The sequence below is a fragment of the Chanos chanos genome, chromosome 5, assembly GCF_902362185.1.
Source record: "Chanos chanos chromosome 5, fChaCha1.1, whole genome shotgun sequence".
Lineage (NCBI taxonomy): Eukaryota > Metazoa > Chordata > Actinopteri > Gonorynchiformes > Chanidae > Chanos > Chanos chanos.
Window position 1 is genome coordinate 38,321,130 of NC_044499.1, and position 22,968 is coordinate 38,344,097.

The following is a 22,968-nucleotide window of genomic DNA, read 5'->3' on the forward strand; positions in this document are numbered from 1 at the left end:
TTAGCCTGTTAGCGTGTAGCATTAGCCATAGAATCAGTGCACAGTTTTGGACTCAAGGCTGCACCCTGACACAGGGAGTGTGCTAACAGGGGGGAATAAGACCACTACAGTTGCTGTGCTCAGGGATCTGCTGTGTACTGCTCTATCACACACACACACTCGCATGCATGCACATACACTCACACACACATGCGCACACGCACACACACACACACACACACACGCATGCTGTGACTCTTCCACTCTATTCCTCCCACCCTCTCTCTCATGCTCTCAGCCTGTCTTTTCAGTCCCTTGCTTTGCTTTCAGTTGCACTCCACCCCCTTCCTCCCTCCCCCACCCCTTTCTTTCTCTCTCTCTCTCTCTCTCTCTCCTTCTCTCTCTCTCTGCTAACTGTCCCAGGACTGCTGCAACTGGGTCTGCATCACCTTGCAGTCCACTCCCTCTGCACACCTCCTTCCATCCCTCCTCTCCTCCTCCTCCTCCTCCTCCTCCTCCTCCTCCTCTTCTCTTTATCTATTTTGCTATCTGCCTGTGAACCTCTTTCCTTAATCGTATCCAAAATGCACCGAAATCCGTGGATCACCAACTATCTGAGCCATGTCAAGTTCTGTCAAGGTGAGTGAATGAGTTTGGCTGCATAACTCTGTGAGGGGACCGTCCCATTTTAATGCATTTATCGTCTTTCAGTTGAAGTTGAACTTGGCCTTGGTGCACAGATGCATAATGTCGACCATGCTGATATAGCTTCATTATTGCTACTTTGTTTTAACCTTCCATGCAATTGAGGATAAGCCTCCAAGGACACTGAACTGGGAGACAAGAGACCTGCCAGACAAAAGGGCAACAATGTGAGTGAGGGCTTCGAGAAAAACAGCGAGAGAGAGAGAGAGAGCGGGGATGACTGCTGTAGCTCTTTTTTTGTAATTGCTGAGATTTCTGTTACTGTGCAGTAATTGATTCAGAAGTATGTGTTTGCATGTCAAAGAGAAATCTGTGCTACTTTCACAGTTACTTTTGCCAAATTGCAGTTTTATAGTTTTGTTTTTGCTCTGCGGGGGTGTGTGTAGCAAGAGTGAAAGTTATTCTCAGTATTGTGCTGAGCTGTGGTTGAAGAAGTGGTATGGTGCAGAATTCACCATGCGGCTCTGTGTATATCTGCGTGTTTGGGTTTTTGTGAGACCAGAGAGAGATGGACAACACACTGAATTTGTCAACCTGCTTAACTTTCCTAAACCTGGTCTTGTGTGTTTATATTCACTGTCGCTCCTTTAATGTATTTAAAGGCACTTAAAAATAATGCACTTAATGTATTTGTCAGTCTGAGTGAGTCCTTCATTAGCATGAATGGATTAAGTTGGCTGGTCTGTCACCTTGTGCGCTCTGTGCAAGTTCTTTCAAACCTCTGTCATCTTTTCATTTGAACCCCATTCATTCCTTTGCTTTGTCGCCATCATTTTATCCTGGGGTTATGGCTCCCTTCCCTGTCAGGCTCAGGATCTGTTGGGTCAGTTCAGGGTAAGGTGTTTATGAGTGTATGTCAGTGGGTCTGCATACCTCGCTGAGGGCATTGTGATGTAAGCGACGCCGTGGTTACAGGGTGACACACTTCTACGCATCCCCCTCGGTTAATCTCGGGATTCTTAGGGGAGTAATCCTTCATTAGCTGAGACAAGCGCTACACTAACACCTGTCTGCCATATTGCCTCAAGGGTTTCTTACTTAGCCATACATTTGTTCTGAAGTCACTAAATAGTCTGTCTTTGTTTTGTTTTCTTTTTTCATCATTTGTTATTATTCATCTCTGTAAAACTGTTAATGTTCATACAGGCTAACATTGCATTTCCTACTCTGATAGTCACTCCTACATTTCTTTCTGTTATTGGTCTGCATGAGGTGGAACCTGCTTTGACTCGTCATTGGTTCTACAGTCGACCATACTGTAATTACTGCTGGCCAGTGTAGCATTTTTTTTTCTAAAATAAGATAATAGTCATTTATCTAGACATACTTCACGAGGTTCCTAACAGAACCTGTAATCACTGTACGCGTAACTCAGCCTTATCCTGAGTTGACTAGCAAAAGGCGTAGTATAAACTTGGATGCTATTGGAGTTTTTTTTAGTGAGGCAATGGCCCATGTAGAAAAACACACATCCTCTCTATAACCTTCAACACCTTCACATGCTTTTAGCATGACTAATGCAATCTACCAATGACCCAACATTTGAGTCATGCAACTTTTGTCTGCTCCTATAACATTAAACACAGCAGGATCTGCATTAAAACAGGTGTGTGAAGCATGAGATGGCCTTGGAGAACTTAAATACTCCATAGTGTCATAGTAGACTATAGCTCACCTCAGAGTTACCATGACGTCCTGCTGTTTTCTTTGGTGCGATGCACTGATTTAAGTCCTGGTTGATCCAGCTCTCAGCGGCTTTGTGTGTTTTATTTTAAAGGATTTGTGGAATAGCACAAATGCCATTAGCAGTGCTGTAAATGTCACACCACACTGTTTCTGATTAGCTTCAGCATATCACAGGGCACAGGGCCAGGGTAACACATCTGGAATGGTGGGTGGCACTACAAGAGGTATTTCCAAACTGAGCATTAACAGCGTTCCCATGCGCCGAGATGGCGTGAACCAGGGCACTCGATCAAAACCAGTTTTGGTTTTGATTAAGATTAGTTCAGGATAAGGTCTCCCTTCCTAAGGCCGCAATGAATCGAGGGTACAAATGTAAAAGGCCCTTTCTTTGTCAAGTCACTTTACACCAGTGGTTCGTTTCCACAATCTCTTTGTCCATCTCTCCATCGCTTCTTCCTCCAGTTTCTGTTGCCTCATCAGCTGGCTGAGTAGCTTGTGAAGCGAGAAGAGATTTTTCAAGTGTGAGGAATGTTTTTGCCGGATATTCTTCCCAGCTGTAATAACACTACTAATACCACAACACCACAGAGCCCACAGAGGATCTCTGAGGCTCTCATTTGCTCTGTCGTCTCAAATGATGTTTGGAAAGAGAGAAGGGGTTTGAGAGTCAACCTCAAGTCAAGTTGATCTGAAATGAGAGCTGAGCAGTGTTAGGAGGGGCGTGTCTCCTGACCTTGGGGTGAACTGGGGGGGGCCAAAGTATTTGAACTTTGGCTGAGTCTCAAGTGGAAACACATGAGAGAACCTCAAATGCCCAGATGATGTCCATAGTGATGATTAGAGGAATTAGTGACACGCCTCTACGACAACATGGGTTATAACATGGGTCATGTGATTTAAGTAAAAAAAAATATTACCTCACGAGAACTTTAATAATTATTATGCCTATAAATGTTTACAACTGTGTCAGCTGTGAAATGGGTTGTTTAATTCGTTCTGACGAAAGAGATGTTGAGAGGGAGATGATTTTTCTTCTCCCAGAATCCACGTGTGTGTGTGTGTGTGTGTGTGTGTGTGTGTCTACTTGCACAGCTATCCTTGTGAGGACCAGTTTGAGTCTTAGACCTTGGAAGCGAGGACATTTTGGCTGGTTCTCACTTCTTCAAAGGGCTGCCTGTTTGAGGGTTTAGATTAGGGTTAGGGTAAGGGTTTGGGTTAGGCATTTAGTTGTGATGGTTGAGGTTAGGGTAAGGGGCTAGGGCATACATTATGTCCATGAGTGTCCTCACAAAGATAGAATTACAAGTGTACGTGTGTGTGTGTGTGTATACGTATGCGTGTGTGTGTGTGTGTGTGTGTGTGTGGAAATCCCACACTTTGTTATTTCAGTAAGAGGTTGGTTCCCTCTCCCATCTCAGTCATTCACAGTTACTATGAGATGCCAAGTCATTCCACACAAGAGCATGTATACAGTATACAGCTTACTGTGGCGCCATTTGAATGAGCGGGCATACATTTAGATAATTCTGCCAAGCCAACTCCTTTTTTTTTTTTAAATGCTCCAACCCTGCTCTAACATGCGCCAGAGTGAGCTAATACAGGACTTGATTAGTAGGCAAATTGAATTAGTTGTGTTTGTGGTAGGTATGTTGTTTTTCTTTTTTTTTTTTTTTTTTTTTTTTTTTTTTTAGACAAAAAAACCCCCCCAAACCATAGATAGACTGTTAAAGATTTGACCACTTTTGTTTTTGGATTTGAAGTTCTACTGAGTTGAAACTGGTATTGCTGTCCACTGTTCTGTTCACACAGAAAATTCGTAATGTGTTTCTCTGCTGTCGAACGATGGGAAATATTGTTTTGACCTGCTGAGCCGAAGAGCTGATGTGAAACTTGTTTGTTCTGTTGGTTGTGTTTTAGTGTTTTTCGTCATGAATGTTTTTTTTTTCTGGCTCTACAGGTTTTACAGAGGAGCCTCAAACCAAACTTGGCAGGGGCAAAAGACTACAGCGGAGGGCTTTTAGGTACAGTAAAAGTGACATGCTGTGTTTGCAGACTGTCAGATTTGTTCTGATAGTTGATGAATTACTTTTTTCCAAAGACACTGTGTTTTACACACACACACACACACACACATACAGAGTCTGTGCTAAAAATAACACAGAGATAGTACGTGTCTTGTTTCTTTCTTTCTCTCCTCCCTCCCTTAGTCCCTGTCTTTTTTTTTTTTCCTGCACCGTCTGTTCTTCTCCTCCACACATACCCACTGTGATGATGGCTTATCATGTCTTGTGTGTTAACTCAAAACTTACAGAAAAGCTGTCTGAACCCCCAAGATTTATTGTTTTTTTTTGTCATAGTTCCTCCAAAACATCATACTCAACTCTCATTATTTTCATATTTACAACCCTCTTCACCCTGGATTCCCAGTATACTCCACAGCGCCAATACCAACATATGCCATCCAAAACATATATTTCCACTTTTGTTTTTTCACAATTGTAAAAAGTTCCAGTCATGGAAAATATACCTGCATCATATTGAATTAGTTATTTTTGCTTTACAACTAACCTTAACTTTTTCTCCTACACACAATGGTGATTCAGACTCTTGGCCAACTGACCATTCTTTTTTTTCTTTCTTTCTTTCTTAAGAAAGTGGAATTTTGTGTGTGTTCCCATTTCCATTGCTACCTCAGAGGATTCCAAATAGTTTCAGTCTCACAATAGCATTGCCAAATCACTATTCTCTGCCTCCAGTCTCACAAAGTTATTCATCATCATTTCAATTACTTAAAATAACTTTACAACTTCCAGTTTCGCATTTATGAGATACAATTCCTCCTCCTCAGCTTTCAGAAAGAGTTCTCATTTGAAGACAAAGACGAGGTAGCTCAGAACAACAAGGACATAGATGTCAACCTTCTGGCAGTTCTCCCTAAGGGTGAGTCCTAGAGATACAGATCTTGAGCCTATTTAGCTTTTTACTGTAACTAGCATCATGGAGATGAAATATGCTTGCCATTACTGATGTATCATCTAACAATGGCCATTTTGGTCTGGCCAGCGTTCAGCATACACCCAGGGATTTCCAGTTAATGGATTTTTTTTACTGCTCATGGGTTGGTTGGCAGTTGTTTGAACAGGCTTTGAGGCATTTGTTGGTTGATCAGGGCCTTTGAGGACCAAGTGTCTGCTGATGTGTACAAGACAGGGCATGAAGAGTAGGAATGGGTCCACTGAAAGGTCAGGGGGCTTGTGGTCTATTTCAGGAATACTGGTGCATCCACCTGTTTTTTTTTTGGGTGGGGGCTGGGGTACTCTGCCAAGTCTTGCTTTCCATCCTCTTAAAACGTGTGTGTCACGTGTGAAAAGACAAGAGTCTTTGTTTTAGGCTTTGAGGTAGTTGCTTGTATGGAAGATGGGTGAACAGGAGTTAGCTGATTTCTCACAAGGGGAGACTCTCTCTGGTAAGCATTATAATTCACAATTCAATCAATGGCCTCACATTTTCAAAATGTAGCAGTTAGGTCTCTCATACCAGCCTTTCTCAGCTTGAGGGAGAAAAACACTTCATTGGCCAGCAATTGACCTTGTTCCGGTTTTGATTGTTGTACTGTACAGTTAGTCACCTACACATTTCCTATAATGGCACGATGCCACATAACCTCCCATAAACAACAAAACTTGGATCGCATATTGATTGGCTTTAGTTTTTGACATTTACTTTATCACTTGATAGCACTTGAGCTGTGATATGTTTCCAGGTTGTTGAGCATGTGGCTGACCCACCGATCTGTAGTAAAGACATCAGCTCTGATTAAACCTTCCTCTAATGCTTACCATGTTGTGCTCCTCAAACGACAGTAATTTATTCTAATCCTGTCCACTGCTGTCAGACTACTGTTGTGGTCTTGTGACTGAGTATTCTGTAATTGGGCTTAGTCTCTCTGATGTGAGATCTGTCTGCTTTTTTCTGTATGCTAACTAGAGTTGGAGTCTACTACAGTCTGGTTTTTACCTATATTAAAAAGGACAGAAGAAATAGAAGAAAAGTTTAATTTTAGATTAAAGTTAAACAGTATATTACTCTGCGCAATACTGGATCAAGTCTGGGAAACCTTGACTTGCAAATGCAGTTCCCTGAGCAGCTGTCAGTCCAACAGAAAGCCAGGAAAATTTTAGTCTTCTTTTGAAGGTTGAGCATGTAGTAAAGACTTGATGCTTTTGCCTCCCAGATATCTTTGTGAAGGAGTGTCCTGCAGTAGGGAACTGCTGCGTTTTATTTGAATTCTTACTTGGAATATATTGGCGGAGCAGTAGTGCTAGCATCTTAACTGCTTGATATTTCAAAATATTTCCTATGCACCTAGCAAACTGGCTTGACTATTTTTTCCTCACCTCATCATCACTTTTTTCCACAGTTTCAGAACTAAGGAAACGTTTTGAAAACATTAGCACAAGTGCCAGTGACGGGGACATGAACAGGTGAGGTGACAAAGTGTAATTATGGTAATAAATGAGTGTGTTTGTTCATTTGTCTGTCGTCATTTCTGTGCCTGCATCTCTGCTCAAGTGCAAATCTGCCTCCTTAGGAAAGAGAGAATCGCCCGGCGCCTAGAGGGTATTGATAGCGAGGTTCAGTCTGCTCTACTTCCCAGTTCTGGTGGCTTGGTGACCAATCGGCTTCTAGAGGAAGACACACCACGATATACCCGAGGGGCAGATACCTGTGATCCCTGTACAGGTCAGATCTGTTCCACTAACCAATTGTAATGCTTACCTAGCTAAAAAATGTTCAAGTCAGTAACTGATCCGTGAAATTTGGTCTCAATAAGTGGTGTTATTGTTGAAATTTTCCTATGTTGTTTGAGCTGATTTTAGGGTGAGATGAATGAGCATAAACTTTCTTTCTTTCACTCCTTCTCTAATCTCTCTATAGCTCCTGTCCAGCACTACTGTAAAGAGGATGCTGATTTGTCAGATCCTCACTCCTCCGAGCACCAGTCCCGGTCCCGGACCCGGGTGGACCCACAGACGGTCCACTCCGGCCCAGCCCACTACAGCTCCGGCTCTGCCGACACTTCCGAACTAAACTCTAAAGCGGAGCGCATTGCCCGTTACAAAGCCGAGCGTCGCCGACAGCTATCCGAACGCTACGGCATCTCTCTCGACCAGGAAGTGGATGTGGATTACTCCTCTCGGTATTCCAGGATCCGTCGTGAATCTGATGACTCCGATCGGCAGCGTAGGCCCCGTGTTGAAGGTATGGAGGAGGTGGGGCACGACAGCGGGCCCTCCTACACCTCCGGCTCCCATGTGGCACATTCAGCTGCTCACACACACTCTTACTCCATGGAGCCGGAAAACTCTCGTGAACATGCAGACTCTGTGTCGGAACGGGAGAGAAAGATGAATCTGGAGAATCAGCGAAGGGCCCAGGAGAGAGGTGTGGTCCGTGGAGGAGGAGGAGGAGGAGGAGGGGTGTCGGACTCTGTATCTTACATGGATGTTTCAGGGTCTACGAGGGTACCAGGTTGGGAGCAAGGGATGACCGGAGTCCCCAGTTCTCCCAAAACAGGTCGCCGAAGCTCTCCTGGGGACATGTTTATAGAGCAGCAGGCGCACAGCATCCTCAACAGACAGGGGTGAGTCTGCTAAAATGACTGACGTCTCTTTCTTTCTTTCTCTCTTTCTTTCTTTCTTTCTTTCTTTCTTTCTTTCTCTTTCTTTCTCTCTCTCTCTCTCTCTCTCTCCCTCATGCTTGTTAGTCCCTTCCTCCAGCACATGGTGGGTCACGACCTGGGCGAGCCCCTCTTGTGATTGGTTGTCTCTGTACTGGGATTATTCTCTGTTTAAACCCCAGTGTTCTGTTCTCCTGATATGGTTGGCACGGGTTCAGTGTATGACACAATGTTCATTTGTCCAAACTTGCTTCTCTCTCTTACATGGTCATCAAGTGGGTAAGGACTCATTATATTTCAGGTACAAGAGCCAAATCTGAGTGTACTGCAATAGAATTACAGTTCTCGCCAAATCAAGCAACATGAGATTTTTGTGCTATTAGCTAACCATGCACTAGAGTCTGCTGTGCTGTCCAGAATGATGAGGTTTTGTTTTTATATTAGGTCATAAATTGAAATGTAAATAAATAAATGATGCAAATGAGGTAAAAATCTATAAAGCTTAAGAGTGGTCATTTGAGTTGTTTGATAGTATACATGAACATGTCAATGCATGCCCTCTTGTTCCAGTCTGCTCTGTATTTTGTTTGGCTGTGCCGTGGTTCATATTCTACATTTATCTTCAAAAGTCCTGCCAGAAATAACTAAGCACAGGAGTATTTTAATACCGGTTGATGTTGTAGAGTATGAAAGTTGTGGCATTTTCAGTTATTACAGCTTTAATCAAATGACCACATGTTTTTTTTAAGATTCCTTATTTAATTTTATTTTAGCATGTATGGGCATATTTACACTATGAGCTCTGTATCTCTCTCTCTCTCTCTCTCTCTCTCTCTCTCTCTCTCTCTCTCTCTCTCTCTCCCCCCCTCTCTCTCTCTCTCTCTCTCTCTCTCTCTCTCTCACACACCACACACACACACACACACACAATGCTGTATTCTAGATGTTGTATTAGTGTCAGTGTAGATGTGTTATAGGATCAATTTAATTTGACACATTGGGATTGATTTTGGTCTACCAGTCAGGGTGAAAAGTTGTCCATGAGTCTCTTTACATCAGAGCAATCTTAAGTTCCATAACTTGGCAGAGAGTCATATTATACAATAGGTGGTATTGCATTTCTGTCGTTGCTAAAGCGTATGTGTGTGCATGTATATGTGTGTGTGTCCGTGTGTCCGTGCGTCCGTTTATGTGTCTGTACATGTGAGCGATCATGTGCACTTGTGCATAACCTCTGCGTCAACTGTTTTGAGGTTTGCTAGGTTCGCCCACATGCAGTACATATTTCCCATGGTTAGAAATTGGACATTGTACAGCTAGAGTCAGTGTCATCCAGGTTGTTTTGTTTTGAGTAACTGAATTGATACAACATTATAAACAAGGGTTTCATATGACACACATTCATAACCTCTGTCCTGTTCTTACACCACACAGTGTCTTTCATACTGTTTTTTTTCTGCAAGGTTTGAGTTAACGCTGTTAACATTGAACTTGATGGAATTTTCAGAACAACTTACAGTACCCCATTAGGTTCTGTGTGTATTTACTCATGAAAAACAAGTCTCCACAAAGATGTGCTGCAATTAGCCAATCATTCATTCAAACCTCTCTCACTACGTTTAGTTCCAATAGCTACTCAGCCAGTGAATGGTCACTCCGGACTGATTCCGAGGGGGACACCAAATTCCCAATCAACTGGCCCTCCAGGTATCCCTTCTGTTTTGAAGAGTGGGAGTGTTTACACCCCTCTCCCATCTAACTCCAGACCCCCTAACCTCTGCTTATAACAAAATGGCCACCTGCCATCTCCCCATTCCTGTTGACCTGTGAAGTGGTGGTCCACCCGACACTGTTAACAAGTGTTGGTGGAAGTTTTGGATTTTTGTCTGTGTGCTTTTTAGTATAATGTGTTAACACATATCTTGTCTTTACAAGGCCAATAGTTACCTCAATTAATAATTGGTTACTAATAGCCTCAGTCCCTCCTTTAAAATGATTTATCTCTCTCTTACACATCTCCTTTTCTGAGTGAGGATTTGTGTTTTTAAAATGTTGCTGAAATTTCAGAGATGTGCTTGTCCTTTATCGTTGTGCTCATCATCAGTGTCTGACCTACTGTGACTGAAGAGAAACTCTTGATCGACGACAAAAATGAACGGAGCAATTTGAAAAACTCAGCTCTGCTTTGTTTAATAGATATGGTGAGGAAAATCTATGAGTAGTAATGCCAAGAAACATGGCCAAATTTATTTCATGTCATTCCACAGATAATAGTGGTATAGTATTTCAGATATTGACCCCAGCAGAATTTTGAAGTCTATCAGTGTCCCATGGCTTTGATCTTATTTTTTGGAGTGTTTTTTTTTTCTGTAGTGGTCCTTTACCTCCCTCTGTCTCTTTCATCCTCTCTCTCACTGTGTCTCTGCTAACTGGGCCAGAGAGAGAGGGAGAGAATGGGAGGCTGTTTTTCAACTGTGGGAGAGAAACATTAGTCTTGGCCCATATCCCCTCTTTCACCATGAGTCAGCAGATCATCCACAGCACAAGAGCCAAATAATTCCCAATGCAATAACACAAAATTGACAAAGAGGGCAAATGCGGAGCTATTGATAGTCAAATCATCAGTCATCTATTTGTCTGAAACCTTGATGTGACTCTCATACATGTTTCATTGCTCAGTTCAGTTTGTGTAGAGTTCAGTTTGAATGAAAATTTAATCACCAGGATGATTGGTCTTACGTTGATACGGTCAACTCTTTATAGACCTGGTATTTTTACTTTGGTTAGTAAGTGTGTGGATAGTCCTTTACTGTGTGATGTACTGATTGATAGTGCTTTTGCATTTGATCACTAATCCTATATTGGCTTCAGGTCTTATTGAGCAAAGTCTGGCAGGCTGCCTTATGGGCTGGAACACTTTAAACTGATATACAGCACTATCTTTTCTGCTCTGTTATGCTACATTAGAGCATGCCGAGTTTTAACTCATATATTTCAGAACCCTCAGTGTGGAAATCGTTTGTGGGGATTGTGAATTGGGATGCCTGAACTCATGCTGTTTCCAAGCAGCCATTGTTTTCATGACAACTTTGAACTCAACCCCTCAAAAAATATTGAAATAGGTGGTTTGAAACATTGAACGAAACACTGAATGTTAAAATATAGTGTAGTTACTTAGCAACAGATGAGAACTAAGTTTAAACTGCTTTGCCAGAACATGTCTTCTGTGTGGGTACCTATAATGAGTTAGTGTATTGTGTAACTATCACCTATTGCAAATGGCTGGAGTTGTTGCCCCAGACTCAGGGGTCAGGGAGACAGGTTTTTATCACTGGAGCAGTATGGAAAAGAACCAGTAAGACATTGTGCTGTGAGGGTGAAACTGGGTCTCATGACTTCAGTCAGAACAACATCAGAGCACTCAGCTGAGAGAGCTCAAAGTTTGACAGGGCTTTAACAGGTGGGGACAAAGAAAGGAGGGTGAGAGAGAGGGGAACAAGGGATGAGGAAGGGGGAGAAGAATGAAGGGGGCTAGAGGGGGTGCTGACAGCTGCTCCTCTAGTTTGTTTGGCCAAAAGGAGAGAGAGAGAGAGAGAGAGAGAGAAAGAGAGATGAGTTTCAGTGACTTTGTGCTAATTTAACAGTTGAGATTTGTATGTTTTTAAAGGTATTTGAAGTTTCTTCAACAGCACATTTACACTGGGAGTGTATAACCCATGATTTGTTCCAGGACTCTCTCTGGTTTGCATTACTACTATACACTGTCTGCGGGGCCCTATAAAAAAGAGTGCAGCTGTACATGTGATTTAAGATATTTAGAGCAAAGGACAATCTCTGACTTTCTCTCCCTTTCCTGCCAAGAACTGAACATTATGCTAAATCAAAATGTATTCAAACTATCCACTGATCATGGAACTGTTTAGATTATCCAAGTAACTGATCTGTAGTTAGGGACACAGAATTTCCTTAGGAGCTTAGAAAACGGTCAATAATATGTATTGGTCACATTCAAGTGAGGACGTTTCACAGTAATTTTTCATTGTGGTGAATTAGACTGGGGATGTTCTATAACGATAGGTAATTTAATCGATGTGCACAGTCTTCACCTTTCTTAATGGTTCAGAAGACTTTAAGCACTTACTTGGGGGTTATTCCATCTGAAATTAAACTGAAAGGCGGCCTCACCACTTCAGATTTTTCCCAAATGTAGAGATAAAATAAGCATTCCTGTAGCGTTCTCCCCGCAATATTTTGTCGAAATGAAATTTGATTTGACGCTAATTAATTTGAGCCATAATTGATGCTTTGATTATGTGATTATGTGGGAGTCGCAATACTGAGTAAAAGTAATTTCCAACATATGCTGTCTTTCATGCTAACTCCCCCTGAAGTAATTAGGACACCAGACCTTCATATAAATGATCAAAAAACACTTATGGATTCACCCCACACCCATCTCAAGTCTACCCCACTGTACTTTATGTAACTTCAGTTCTCTATAATGATCAAAGACGGAGCTTTGAGCACTGCTTCCTCAGCCTTTCCAATGCATTCCTAGAGAACATAGTGATGGCTGCAGCTCAGACTGATGAGTTATTAAAGTTAAGTCACAAGTCAAGGTCAGCATTTCAAAGAAAAATCAGCAGATAGATGTAGATAGTGAGGTGGGGGATAGCTTTGTACCTTAGGATGCTTTGGTTGGCAGGGGCTTTGAGGAACTGTTTTGAAAATGCTCCTCTAGACCCTCCTCTGCAGTTCTGTTTCTTTATGACTCTGAATTTGAGTTGTTATTAATAAGCTTATTGACAGTCTTTGACTTGGGAATTGGGCGAGAGGGTGGGTATGAGGCTTCTTTTTTGAGTCTGAAAACACCCCCAAATAAAGAAAGATACAGTCTTGTGAGACTGTTACTCCTCAAATACTCAAATACTGGTACTAAATAGTGATTATATTTTGTAAGTATACAAATCATTTGAGAGCAGTCTGAAATGATGTGTCATAGTGGATGATTTGAGATGGAATGACTTTTCACACGCACAAGTTGTCTTTCTGCATTAGCAGAGCTCATAGACTCTTGGAATTGTCAAGTTACGAAATTTTATGTTAGGTCTGATTGGAATTAAGCATCATTAAGTTACAGCTTGTCCACAGCAAAGGATAACCGCTACAACGTCCTGCAAAGAGTAATGTACAGTCACAGCTGATTACAGCATATCTAAATTCAGTCCTTCACACCATTTGTTACTGTGAATGCTTTGGATGCTATCTGTGGTGTCGAATGGGGAAGTTGCTCCTGTGATTAGTTGGCAATATTCTGTTCACATGGCTGCTTTTTAGAAGAAAGAGCATGCAATCTCTTCATGATGAACTTGACAAACTTGTAGTTTTGGTTGTATGATTTTCAGTTATGCCTCTCAGTCATCATCAAGTCATAGCGGACAACTGTCATTTAGCGACAGTAATCCCAAACTGCTAATCTGTTGATGAAAAGCTGGAATTCAGCAATCAAAATAAATGTTTTCATATTGTGCTCCTTCTCTGTTTAGAGCGCTGAATTCCAGTCTGTCTGTATTGGAATGTTTTGAAATATTAAGTGAGGGGTTTGTGGTGTTTCATCACATGTTTTGGATTACAGCAACTACAGAGAGGTTCAGCTCAAATATTGCTTTAGCGGGATCGTAAAGATGATACTCTGACCACATCCTTTTCAGACCAAAAACCATAATGGTGAAGATTTGTTGTGTGTTGGTCACAGAGTTTGCTTGCAGAGGAGTCTGATTTGGTTCAGAACGAAAGTTTGTCTGTTCACTGTGCAACACAATTGTGATGCCTCTTTTTGTTTTTTTCCCTGTTCTAAATTCTAAAGTGTTAACCCTTCTTTTTCTCTGTGAAGAATCAAAGTCAGGGAGAGGCTGACTCGAGATGAGTCCTCTCAGAGGAGCCCAGAACTGAGATCTTCGTCTGAGGCCCTGGGGTACCGCAAATACCCTCAAACTACACTCAGAGACCAGGCATCACAACCTAACACCTCTTCCTACCCGGAGCAGTCAAACCCCCATGTCACCTACTCCCCTGTCCAGCCTCGCCGTGCCCGTCCTGGCCCCACAGCAGAACGTACAGAACAAGGATGCCAAAGCTACCTCTCCATGGCCAGTAGCCCCAGTTCTAAGGTTAGGGAGGAGGAGGAGGAGGAGGCTGGTGATGGGAGCGGCCCAAGGGAAGGACGACGGGATCCACAGACAGAGGGTCTGTTGCGCAGCAGGAAGGCAGTTTTGCCTTCAGAGATCCGTCGAAGAGAGAGGAGTACTGAAGATCCCCGGCGTGGCAGAGTGGAGGAGCTTGATCTAAGAGCAGGCTACAGAGGGCCTGGAACGGGCAGAGACGGGGTCTCAGATGATCCCCGAGGATCTCGAGGTGGATGGTCCAGGCAGGAGGAACATACAGAACATGTGTCACGTCTTCAGGCAACTGAGATGATGCAGACACGCAGTAGGGATGCCCAACAGAGATCCAACGCTGGCTTCCATCACCCCACAGGGTACAGTCCACACATACAAAGCCAAGTCCCTGTTCCAGCTCCTACTGTAGTTCCACTCAACAACAGATGGGCTCCGGACCCAGCCAAACCATTGAGCCACTCCATGTCTGATGCTGAGACCCATCGGACCACCGCTGCACCAGAGGTTCCCATTTCAGAGCCCACTCATGCCAGACAAGCTGCCCCTCACAAAGCTGTAACCAATGGGGAGCATCTACCTTCGGACACCAGAATTTCTGTGGCCCAGCTGCGCCACTCATACCTGGAGAACACCACAAGCCAGCGGAGACCTGAACTGTAGGTGGTACAGTACTGAATTGAATGGGAATGCCACAGTTACTAATACTGATGCTAATTTTGTCTGGAGTCCATGGCTCCCTAACAAATTAGGACCTTTAATTGCTGATGAACTAACCACTCAAATATGCGAATGACCTTCGCTAGGGAGAATGAGCATGAAGGAGAAGATAGTGTGCAGACCCTTACATGGGAAGTCGAAACAATGTTCTACTTTGTTTTGGACCAACCCATACTTTGGCTCTTATTAGCCATGGTTAATTCCATGAGAAGCTTAGAACATCTTCACCTTCATCTGTCATGCACCAAGATCTCTTGCTGCTCCATTTTGTGCTGCATGGAAGCTTCTATGAAGTGCACGGCTTTAACTTAGCTTTAGAAATGCATTCAGTAACCTCTTAATGGAACCCAACTGCCTTAGTTACCCTCGTTGATCTATATGTCTGAATGACTGTATTTGTGTTCTTTAAAACACTTGGGCACAGGTCGTGGGACTAGTTGTTAGTGATTCATCTCTATGCATGTGTTATGGGTATTAAAAGTTCGCTTCGCTGTGTTCCCAATGTGAAAGTCAGAGCTTTGGTTTCTGCCTAATAAACTGAAGTGCCTGTCCAGCCTTCTTTATTTTCCTCTGTAAAATTTGTGCCCTTTCGTTTTCCAACTTTCCCAACTGTCTGTCTGTCTGTCTCTCTCCCTCACTTTATTTCTGACGGCGTTGTGGGCTCTCCTTAACTCTGTGGTGTGACAGTGTGAATGCCAGTGCAGACGAGTTGCCCATGGTTACTGAGGTCCCTTGGAGAAGCGAGAGGGCATCTCGTCGCCCCAGGCGATATATCTCATCCAATGAGAGTAGAAAGACTTCAGAGAGGTTTAGGACTCAGCCCGTTACCTCAGCCGAGCGTCAGGAGTCTGATAGGTATGGTGTGCGTGTAGAGTGGGGATTGTCCTGGAGCTGTTTTTGTGTTGGTTACAGTTCAGTTGACGTGGCACAAAGTTGTTTTTGGAGAATGGTGTATGGAGGAAAAACTGGAGCATGTCAGATCTGACACCATTAACACTTGTCTGGAAGCTGAATTTAAGTTCATTTGGATTTTTGTGTGTTTTGAAAGAGACTCCTCATAACTGATTAACCTGCTTAGGGATATCAGCAGTTTTTATTGTCTACCTTGCTCGGTTTTGCATTATCACAAATAAATGTGCAAGAGCATGTGTGAGACCTTGAGACAGACATGTATGAATACATACATGTTCAGTGTTTTTGAAAATATGTATACATACAGAGGTTCTCTCTTTTACATACACTGCACATGCTCTATCAGAGATGGCGTTGAAACTAAAGTCTCCATAACATGTATAAATACTTGTCTGTTTGAATCCAAAGCTGGTTTTCTACCATCAGATTAAAATTCAAAGGTCTTAGGTGAGCCCTTATTTTCTGGTTCCGTGTATGCGTGCCTTTGTTTGAATGGTTCTTTGTTACTGCATTCCCATCGTCTTGTGGCCTGTTGGCGGACATCATTAATTCCCCCTGAGTCTGTGGATTTAGCAAAACTAATGGCCTCTGATTTTCTTTAATACATGCATAATCCATCTGTCTCCTTCTCTTTCTGTCTGTCTCTTGCGCTGGCTCTAAAAATCTGCTGCTTCGCTCTGTTTCATTTCTCCCAGACTAGTGGCCTTCTACGCTCTACTTTTCACTGACCCATTCAGTTTTCTGGACTAATAGTCATCGTTTTCTGTTACTTCTCTGACTTTTGATTTTTCTCTTCTCATCAGGTCTTGCATGGTCCCAGATCCCCACAGTGCTGAAGGTATGATTTAGTTTTCTCATAAATTGTTATAATGGTCATGCAATGTTTGCAGTTAAATTTTATTTATTTATTCGTTTATTTATTTTTTCAATAAATGGAAAATTCATTAGTGCAGAGTCAGTTTATTTGGCACATGGTCCTCGTAGGATCGGATCTGTAATTGCCATTTAAAAACGTTTTACTCATAGATCAAACATTTGTCCTCAAACAGTTTAATAAAAGTGGTTTACATCATTCGACCCTCTTACCGACCAGCATAAAATGTGATCTGTTCATTTATGTCCTCATTATTGGGATTCAGTAGCATGACTGCATATTGCTTCTGTGCAACATCTGTTTCTTACTTTCAGGCATTAGCTCAGGACCTTTCATATCATCTGAGAAACAGAGTAAATACAGTGGTAAAGTCAGGAGATGTATCAAGGCATAGAAAAAGGATGCCTTGCCTCTTTAAAAGAAGTCCGTAGCTGAATCTGTCTAGTGAGGTTTTGGAGAGATTCCACAAAGCTGTTGACCTGCTTAAAGAGCTTTTGGAACACTCTTAACAGCCTGTAATCTGTCCTTGTAGCTGAAAAGGGTTGAGTTACCCAAAGGTTATCAACCAACCTCAGCCTAGATCTCATTGGGAGATGATCAGATCTAAAACTCTTCTTAGATATAGACCCTTTCTCTGGGAAGTGAGCATTTCTTTTTTTTTTAGCTTTTCAGGTTCCAAAAGTATTTGAATAGCAGAAAAAAGACTCAGAGACTGGGGACTGGTGCTCCTCTGTTTGTGCAGATGCATTTCGTTGTGCAAGCAGCAAACTTGTTCAGAACTTCTAGGGCTGTAACTAATATTCACAAATACATGACCTATAGTGCTCCAGCTCAATAGAATATACTGTTTACTTCAGCAGTTGGGGTGGGGGGTGGGGGGCAGAGTCAAGCAGCTTCTTACAGACCGCATTAATGTTTTAAATGGTATCAGAACCACTCTGTGTTTGGCCTGTGCCAAAGACACTTGTTTGGCGTTTGGCAATATGTCACATGAACCCTTCAGCATGAAAGAGTTAACTAAAGTCTGAATAAAAGTGGTAAACAGAAGAGCTTTTTGTCTGCTATAAAATCTTTTCACCATATATGCTTACGGCTTGTGTTTTGGCTCCTGCAAATTATTTTGTTTGAAAGAATGTTCTCACATTTTTCTCTCCCTTTTTGCTCTTTTATTGTCTGCACTCTCTTCTCTCTCTCTCTCTCTCTCTCTCTCTCCCTCTCTCTCTCTCTCTCTCTCTCTCCCCCTCTCCCCAACTCTCTCTCTCCTTCTGTTCTCCTGCTCACTCGTGTTCCAGTGGATGAGGAGAAGTTGGATGAGAGAGCAAAATTGAGTGTGGCTGCCAAACGCTCTCTTTTCAGAGTATGACTCTATAACCTCAGTGTTTATTGTATCTGTGTGTGAGGGCAAAGGCTTTTGCATCTGTTGGCCAATTCTGATGCACACACACGCACATCAAACACACCTCCCCGAACTAACACACACCACATTCCAGCATTCTGACACAAGAACTCTAGAGTCCCATTGGGACCTCTTTTGTAAATTATGCGCAATACACACACACACATGCACACACACGCACACACACACACACACACAGAGCAGAGAGAGAAAACATGCACATATCAGCACATATAAGAAGGCATACTCATCAATACACCTAGAAGCGTGTGACTTTCATCATTTCAGCACATTTTTAGAGGTCTTAGGAGTATCTTCTAAAATGTGCTATACATGAATATTCCAGTATACAATGTGTGTTCAGCACATGTCTTGAGTTTTTGCCCAGAGTTTGAGTTCTTTTATACTTGATTTGTTTCATTCAGTCACGTTTGACAGAGAATCTTGTGTCCACAGGAGTTGGAGAAGAATACAGACAGTGACGCTCTTAAACCGCGCAGTCGTAATGCTGCAGTGGAGAGAAGGCTGAGACGCGGTCAGGACCGTTCACGCACCCAGCCGGTCACCACCGAGGAGGTGGTCATCGCCGCCACGTAAGTCTCAACCTTCATAATACACCTCTCGACCGGTCCATTACAACGCTCAGTCTCATTTAAAGGTGGTTCAAAGAGTAATGTGCTTGGGTCTACTGTTACACTCTCCTGCTTTCATTACATCACACGTTTCCTTATTTTCAGGCCTTTTTTTTAAGATATTTGTGTTGCTAACAAGAGGTGAAATCAAACAATTACAGTAGAATTGTCAGGCAACTGTTAGGTTGAGGAGCAAACCTTACATATTTTAATTATAAGATATGGTAAGTGAAAGGCATGATTTGTGCTTGTTAAAAAAAAAAAATTGTACAGTCCTCTTTCCTCATTGTAAATTGTAAAGTCCTGTCACCTCATTCATTCCATGATCTTTTACTCCTCATTTTCATCGAGCACTTATTCAGAATGATTTCTCCTCCTGAGATTTGATTTTATATTTCTTTGACCCTTTGCCTCTCCTTCCCACTATGTCTCTTTTTTTTCCCCTGTTCTCTTTCTTTTGTGTGTGAAGTGTCTCTGGTCCCTCGTCACAAACTGTGACGGTTCACAACTCTGTTGCGTGTGTCCCTAGTTCCACTGTAGTCAGCTGCTCAATGACTCAGCGCAGGTATAGAAGACACGCTCATACACACACACACACACACACACACCCCAGTGTGCATGTGTGTAAGGCAAGCATGATCACCTTTTAGATACTAACACACTCCTAAGTGACCAAGAGCGTAGCATGGATGTCCGCTCTTGTGTTACTCACATACAGTATCGACTGCCGTTGCATAAATACGAAGATCAGAACCTCTGATTGAACCTGTCAGCTCTGGATTTGCTGTTACACTTGTTAATGTCTCACCTTGTTAAAGTGTGGAGCTCTGTGTTTGAATAACACCTTATTCAACTGCATGCACGAGTAAGCTACAGTCAGCCCTCCACATTCGTGGGGGTTAGGGGCGCGGGACATCCACAAAAGTGTAAAAAACGCAAATATCTCTGGGGCCCCCCCAAACCTTAACTCTTAATACTGTTGATATTTAACACACAAAAAAAGGTAAAACAATACACAGACTGGCTAGTACCGAGACAAAGAGCGTGGCATCCCCAGACAGAGTGCGTAGTCCGCAGTTCTTTAGAGCACTGAAACTTTTTGCAAAATTTAACTTTTTGTAATAAATTTGTGTATATAGTTATGGTAGTAAATGAAAAAAATAAAATATATGCTTTATTTATCTATGTATTTATGACTTACTAAACTTTTTAAAGTTTTCTTTACATTTTCTAGTCTATGTACGTCGACTATGGTTTTCCGCAGTAGGCCACAAAAGTCAGAAAAAATTCCCATTTAATCATTAATGGCATACTCGCAAATAATCAAATCCGCGAAAGTCAAGCCCGTGAAAGTCGAGGTTCGACTGTAAAATGTTCATAGGTGAAGAGCTCCCTCTGCTGGATTTGATATAGTTGTATCTGTCAGATTTGAGAGCTTTTTTTCAAGGCCACTCGATGTTCAGGATATATATCTAGACCCACACTGGGAGCAGAGGATTTGTCTTTCAAGTATGAGGAACATAGAGGAAGAAGATTTTCTAACTCAAATCCATTCATGCTTCTCACCATTGTGCCAACCAATTAAATACGATGTGTCAAATCTGTAATAACATGTAACTGAACCTGTAATGCAATCCCTTCAACAATGGAGGGCGCTAACAGTTGACATTTTCAAAGATGCAAACTGCATTAGTCCCAGGGGTGCTCATTAGAGTGATATTGCTCCTAACCAAAAGAACACAGTGTACTGCTAAAGAACCTCCAAAACCACTAAAGGATTCTCACAATGCTGGTAAAGATCTCAGTATGTGTCACTTTAATGCCATCATGTGTTCTCAATGAGTCTATATTGAATTAGAACAATATGAACTGCATGCTATCACTGCTGTCATTGCCACTGTCCACTTCTACCAGATGTATAATCCCTGTGTGAGCAGTCGAAGCTGCCTCGGGCGTCCTCCCATATGCCACTAAAATAAACATTTATTCTCTCTTTGGAATAAATGCTCAGAGCGCACTGTATTAACAGAGGAAACATCCATCCAGACTGGTTGTTTTTCTGTCTTGACTGATCTGTGTTTTAATTGTATTGTTTTTGGGTCTCATTTGCTGCACGTATCAGTGTGTATTGTGTAGCCTCTTGAAAATGGGTTCCTTTCATTGTGACTCTTATTAACCTGTCGTGCCCTCCGCACTCATTGGAAAGGAGCTCTTTCAGAGTGCTGCATGTCTGCACCTGTTTCTCACACACTGTCTCTATTTCTCTCTCCCTCTCTCTCTCTCTCTCTCACTCTCACTCTCTCTTTCACTCTGTCTCTCACTCTCTCTGTGTGGGGTGAAACTGGCCCTTCCAGCCTTCAAGCATCCACACAGCACAGTTCCAAAGTAAGGGAGCAGACGCGGGAGGCCAGGCTGGCTCAGGATGCCCGGCAAGCGGAGCAGGCACGGCAGGCCTCCTCTCAAGAGGCTCCAGAGGAGCCTGATCTCTCCGCCCTCAGCCTGGCTGAAAAGATGGCACTTTTTAACCGGTTGGCCCAGCCACCCACCAACGTCACCCATACAAGGACAGACACGCGGGCACGCCGCAAGAACACACGCTATCAGACCCAACCCATCACCTTAGGAGAGGTGGAACAGGTAATCACAGTTTCAGACCATCAGTGACTCTTGGATTTATGTTACGGTTCGCTGTGGAATCGTTCTGTGCAGTCTTGCCTCCATAAAAATAACTAAAGGTAGAGGTAGCCTAAAAATACCAAAGAGGCAAAGTTTTCCTTTTTTTTTTTTTTTTAATGTCCCAATTTCCAGAGTCAGAGTGATCACCAGTGTTTCTTTTATGAAATACATGTTTGATCCAATAGAAAAACAACTATGCAGTATTATCCTTATATCCAACTTCCTGTGTGTGAAGCTGAAAGAACAGCTTTACTCTGAGCTTACCCCCTCACTCTGGGATCACCTCTTAAAAAAACAACAGATCCAAAAAACCCCCCCCCCAAAAAAAACAGCGTTGGTGAGGTAAAAGCAGAGGGCAAGAAGGGGACAATGAAAGAGGCTAAGACAAATGGGGATGTTGTGACGTCGTTCTCTCGACCTTGAGAAGATAGTTAGGCCTGCTTACCCAGGACTTCCTGGCCTGTCAGAAAAAGGGAAGAGTGGGGTCAAAAGACAGACTGAGGACTGGCCCAATTAAAACCCATCAGCCTCCACAGATCCTTCATGTGTCCTCTGAGAAGCATGATTAAATAGAATTAAACTGCACTGAGAACTTTTTCCCAACAGTGCTTTTCTCATGTTCTGTCTCTCAGAGGGTGAATCCCACAAACTCCAACTCATCTCTTTGGTTGAAATTAAGATGATGTGAGTTTCTCATTAAAATATCCAATAAAGTCTTTAATATAGAGAGATTACTGTGGGAACTCAACAACACACACTCACACACAGACACAAACACACAAGTCGGTTTGCTGTCTCTCAGATTAACATGAGAAAATGCTTCATGCTGAAATTATTCGACCACCAACAAACCACACTCTCTCTGCTCTCACTCTCTCTTTCTCTCTCTCTCTCTCTCTCTCTCTCTCTCTCTCTCTCTCTCTCTCTCTCTCTCTCTCTCTCTCTCTCTCTCTCTCCCCGTCTCTCTCACCCACACTGACAACACACGCACATATGCACACAAACACACACACACTCAGAAGTTGACTGATTTCTCTCTGGTACAGGATGGCTCTGAATCTGAGCTGTTTGAAGAAGAACTCTCAGAAGGACAGAATGATCCAGAACATGTGAGGGTGGCCTTAGCACCATTGTTCTAGAAACCACACTTGCTTTTGGGTTTTACTCTGCTTGCAGTAAAATATTTCAGCCCCAGCACGCTAGCTGGAGTCTGATGCTATGCTTAATATGTAGCATCTGAAGTGTCCCCGTGCTTTTCGTGCTGCTCTGAGTAAGGATATGAAACAACACAGTCACTCTGTCAGCCTCGCATTAGAGTTATGCTGACTGCAGCTTGGACACTGCATTAAAGTCAATAGGGCATGAATAGTGCTATTGTTAGCATGCTGTCTTTTGAAGGCATTTCTGCAAATACGGTTCAGATCAGTAGTGCATATTATTGCTTGAATATTTTTGTGCGGGGGGGGGGGGGGGGGGCTCCATATGTTTGAGCCTTGAGCTTCTCATTGTCCTTTGTTATGTCATTTGTCATT

At 42.7% G+C, this 22,968-nt stretch overlaps 1 protein-coding gene across 1 annotated transcript in view; it reads left to right on the forward strand.

Moving 5' to 3' along the window:
• Window positions 1-563: 563 nt before the first annotated feature.
• svila (supervillin a) overlaps window positions 564-22,968 on the forward strand; it is a 47,182-nt gene continuing 24,777 nt past the window's right edge. Inside the window, exons 1-15 of the mRNA XM_030774984.1 lie at window positions 564-618; window positions 4,328-4,391; window positions 5,219-5,310; window positions 6,791-6,854; window positions 6,962-7,113; window positions 7,309-8,014; window positions 9,683-9,757; window positions 13,944-14,885; window positions 15,646-15,801; window positions 16,662-16,696; window positions 18,025-18,089; window positions 18,585-18,721; window positions 19,230-19,325; window positions 21,115-21,397; window positions 22,483-22,545. Of these exons, the coding sequence (XP_030630844.1) occupies window positions 564-618; window positions 4,328-4,391; window positions 5,219-5,310; window positions 6,791-6,854; window positions 6,962-7,113; window positions 7,309-8,014; window positions 9,683-9,757; window positions 13,944-14,885; window positions 15,646-15,801; window positions 16,662-16,696; window positions 18,025-18,089; window positions 18,585-18,721; window positions 19,230-19,325; window positions 21,115-21,397; window positions 22,483-22,545 (2,985 nt within the window). The remainder of the gene's footprint in view (window positions 619-4,327; window positions 4,392-5,218; window positions 5,311-6,790; window positions 6,855-6,961; window positions 7,114-7,308; window positions 8,015-9,682; window positions 9,758-13,943; window positions 14,886-15,645; window positions 15,802-16,661; window positions 16,697-18,024; window positions 18,090-18,584; window positions 18,722-19,229; window positions 19,326-21,114; window positions 21,398-22,482; window positions 22,546-22,968) is intronic.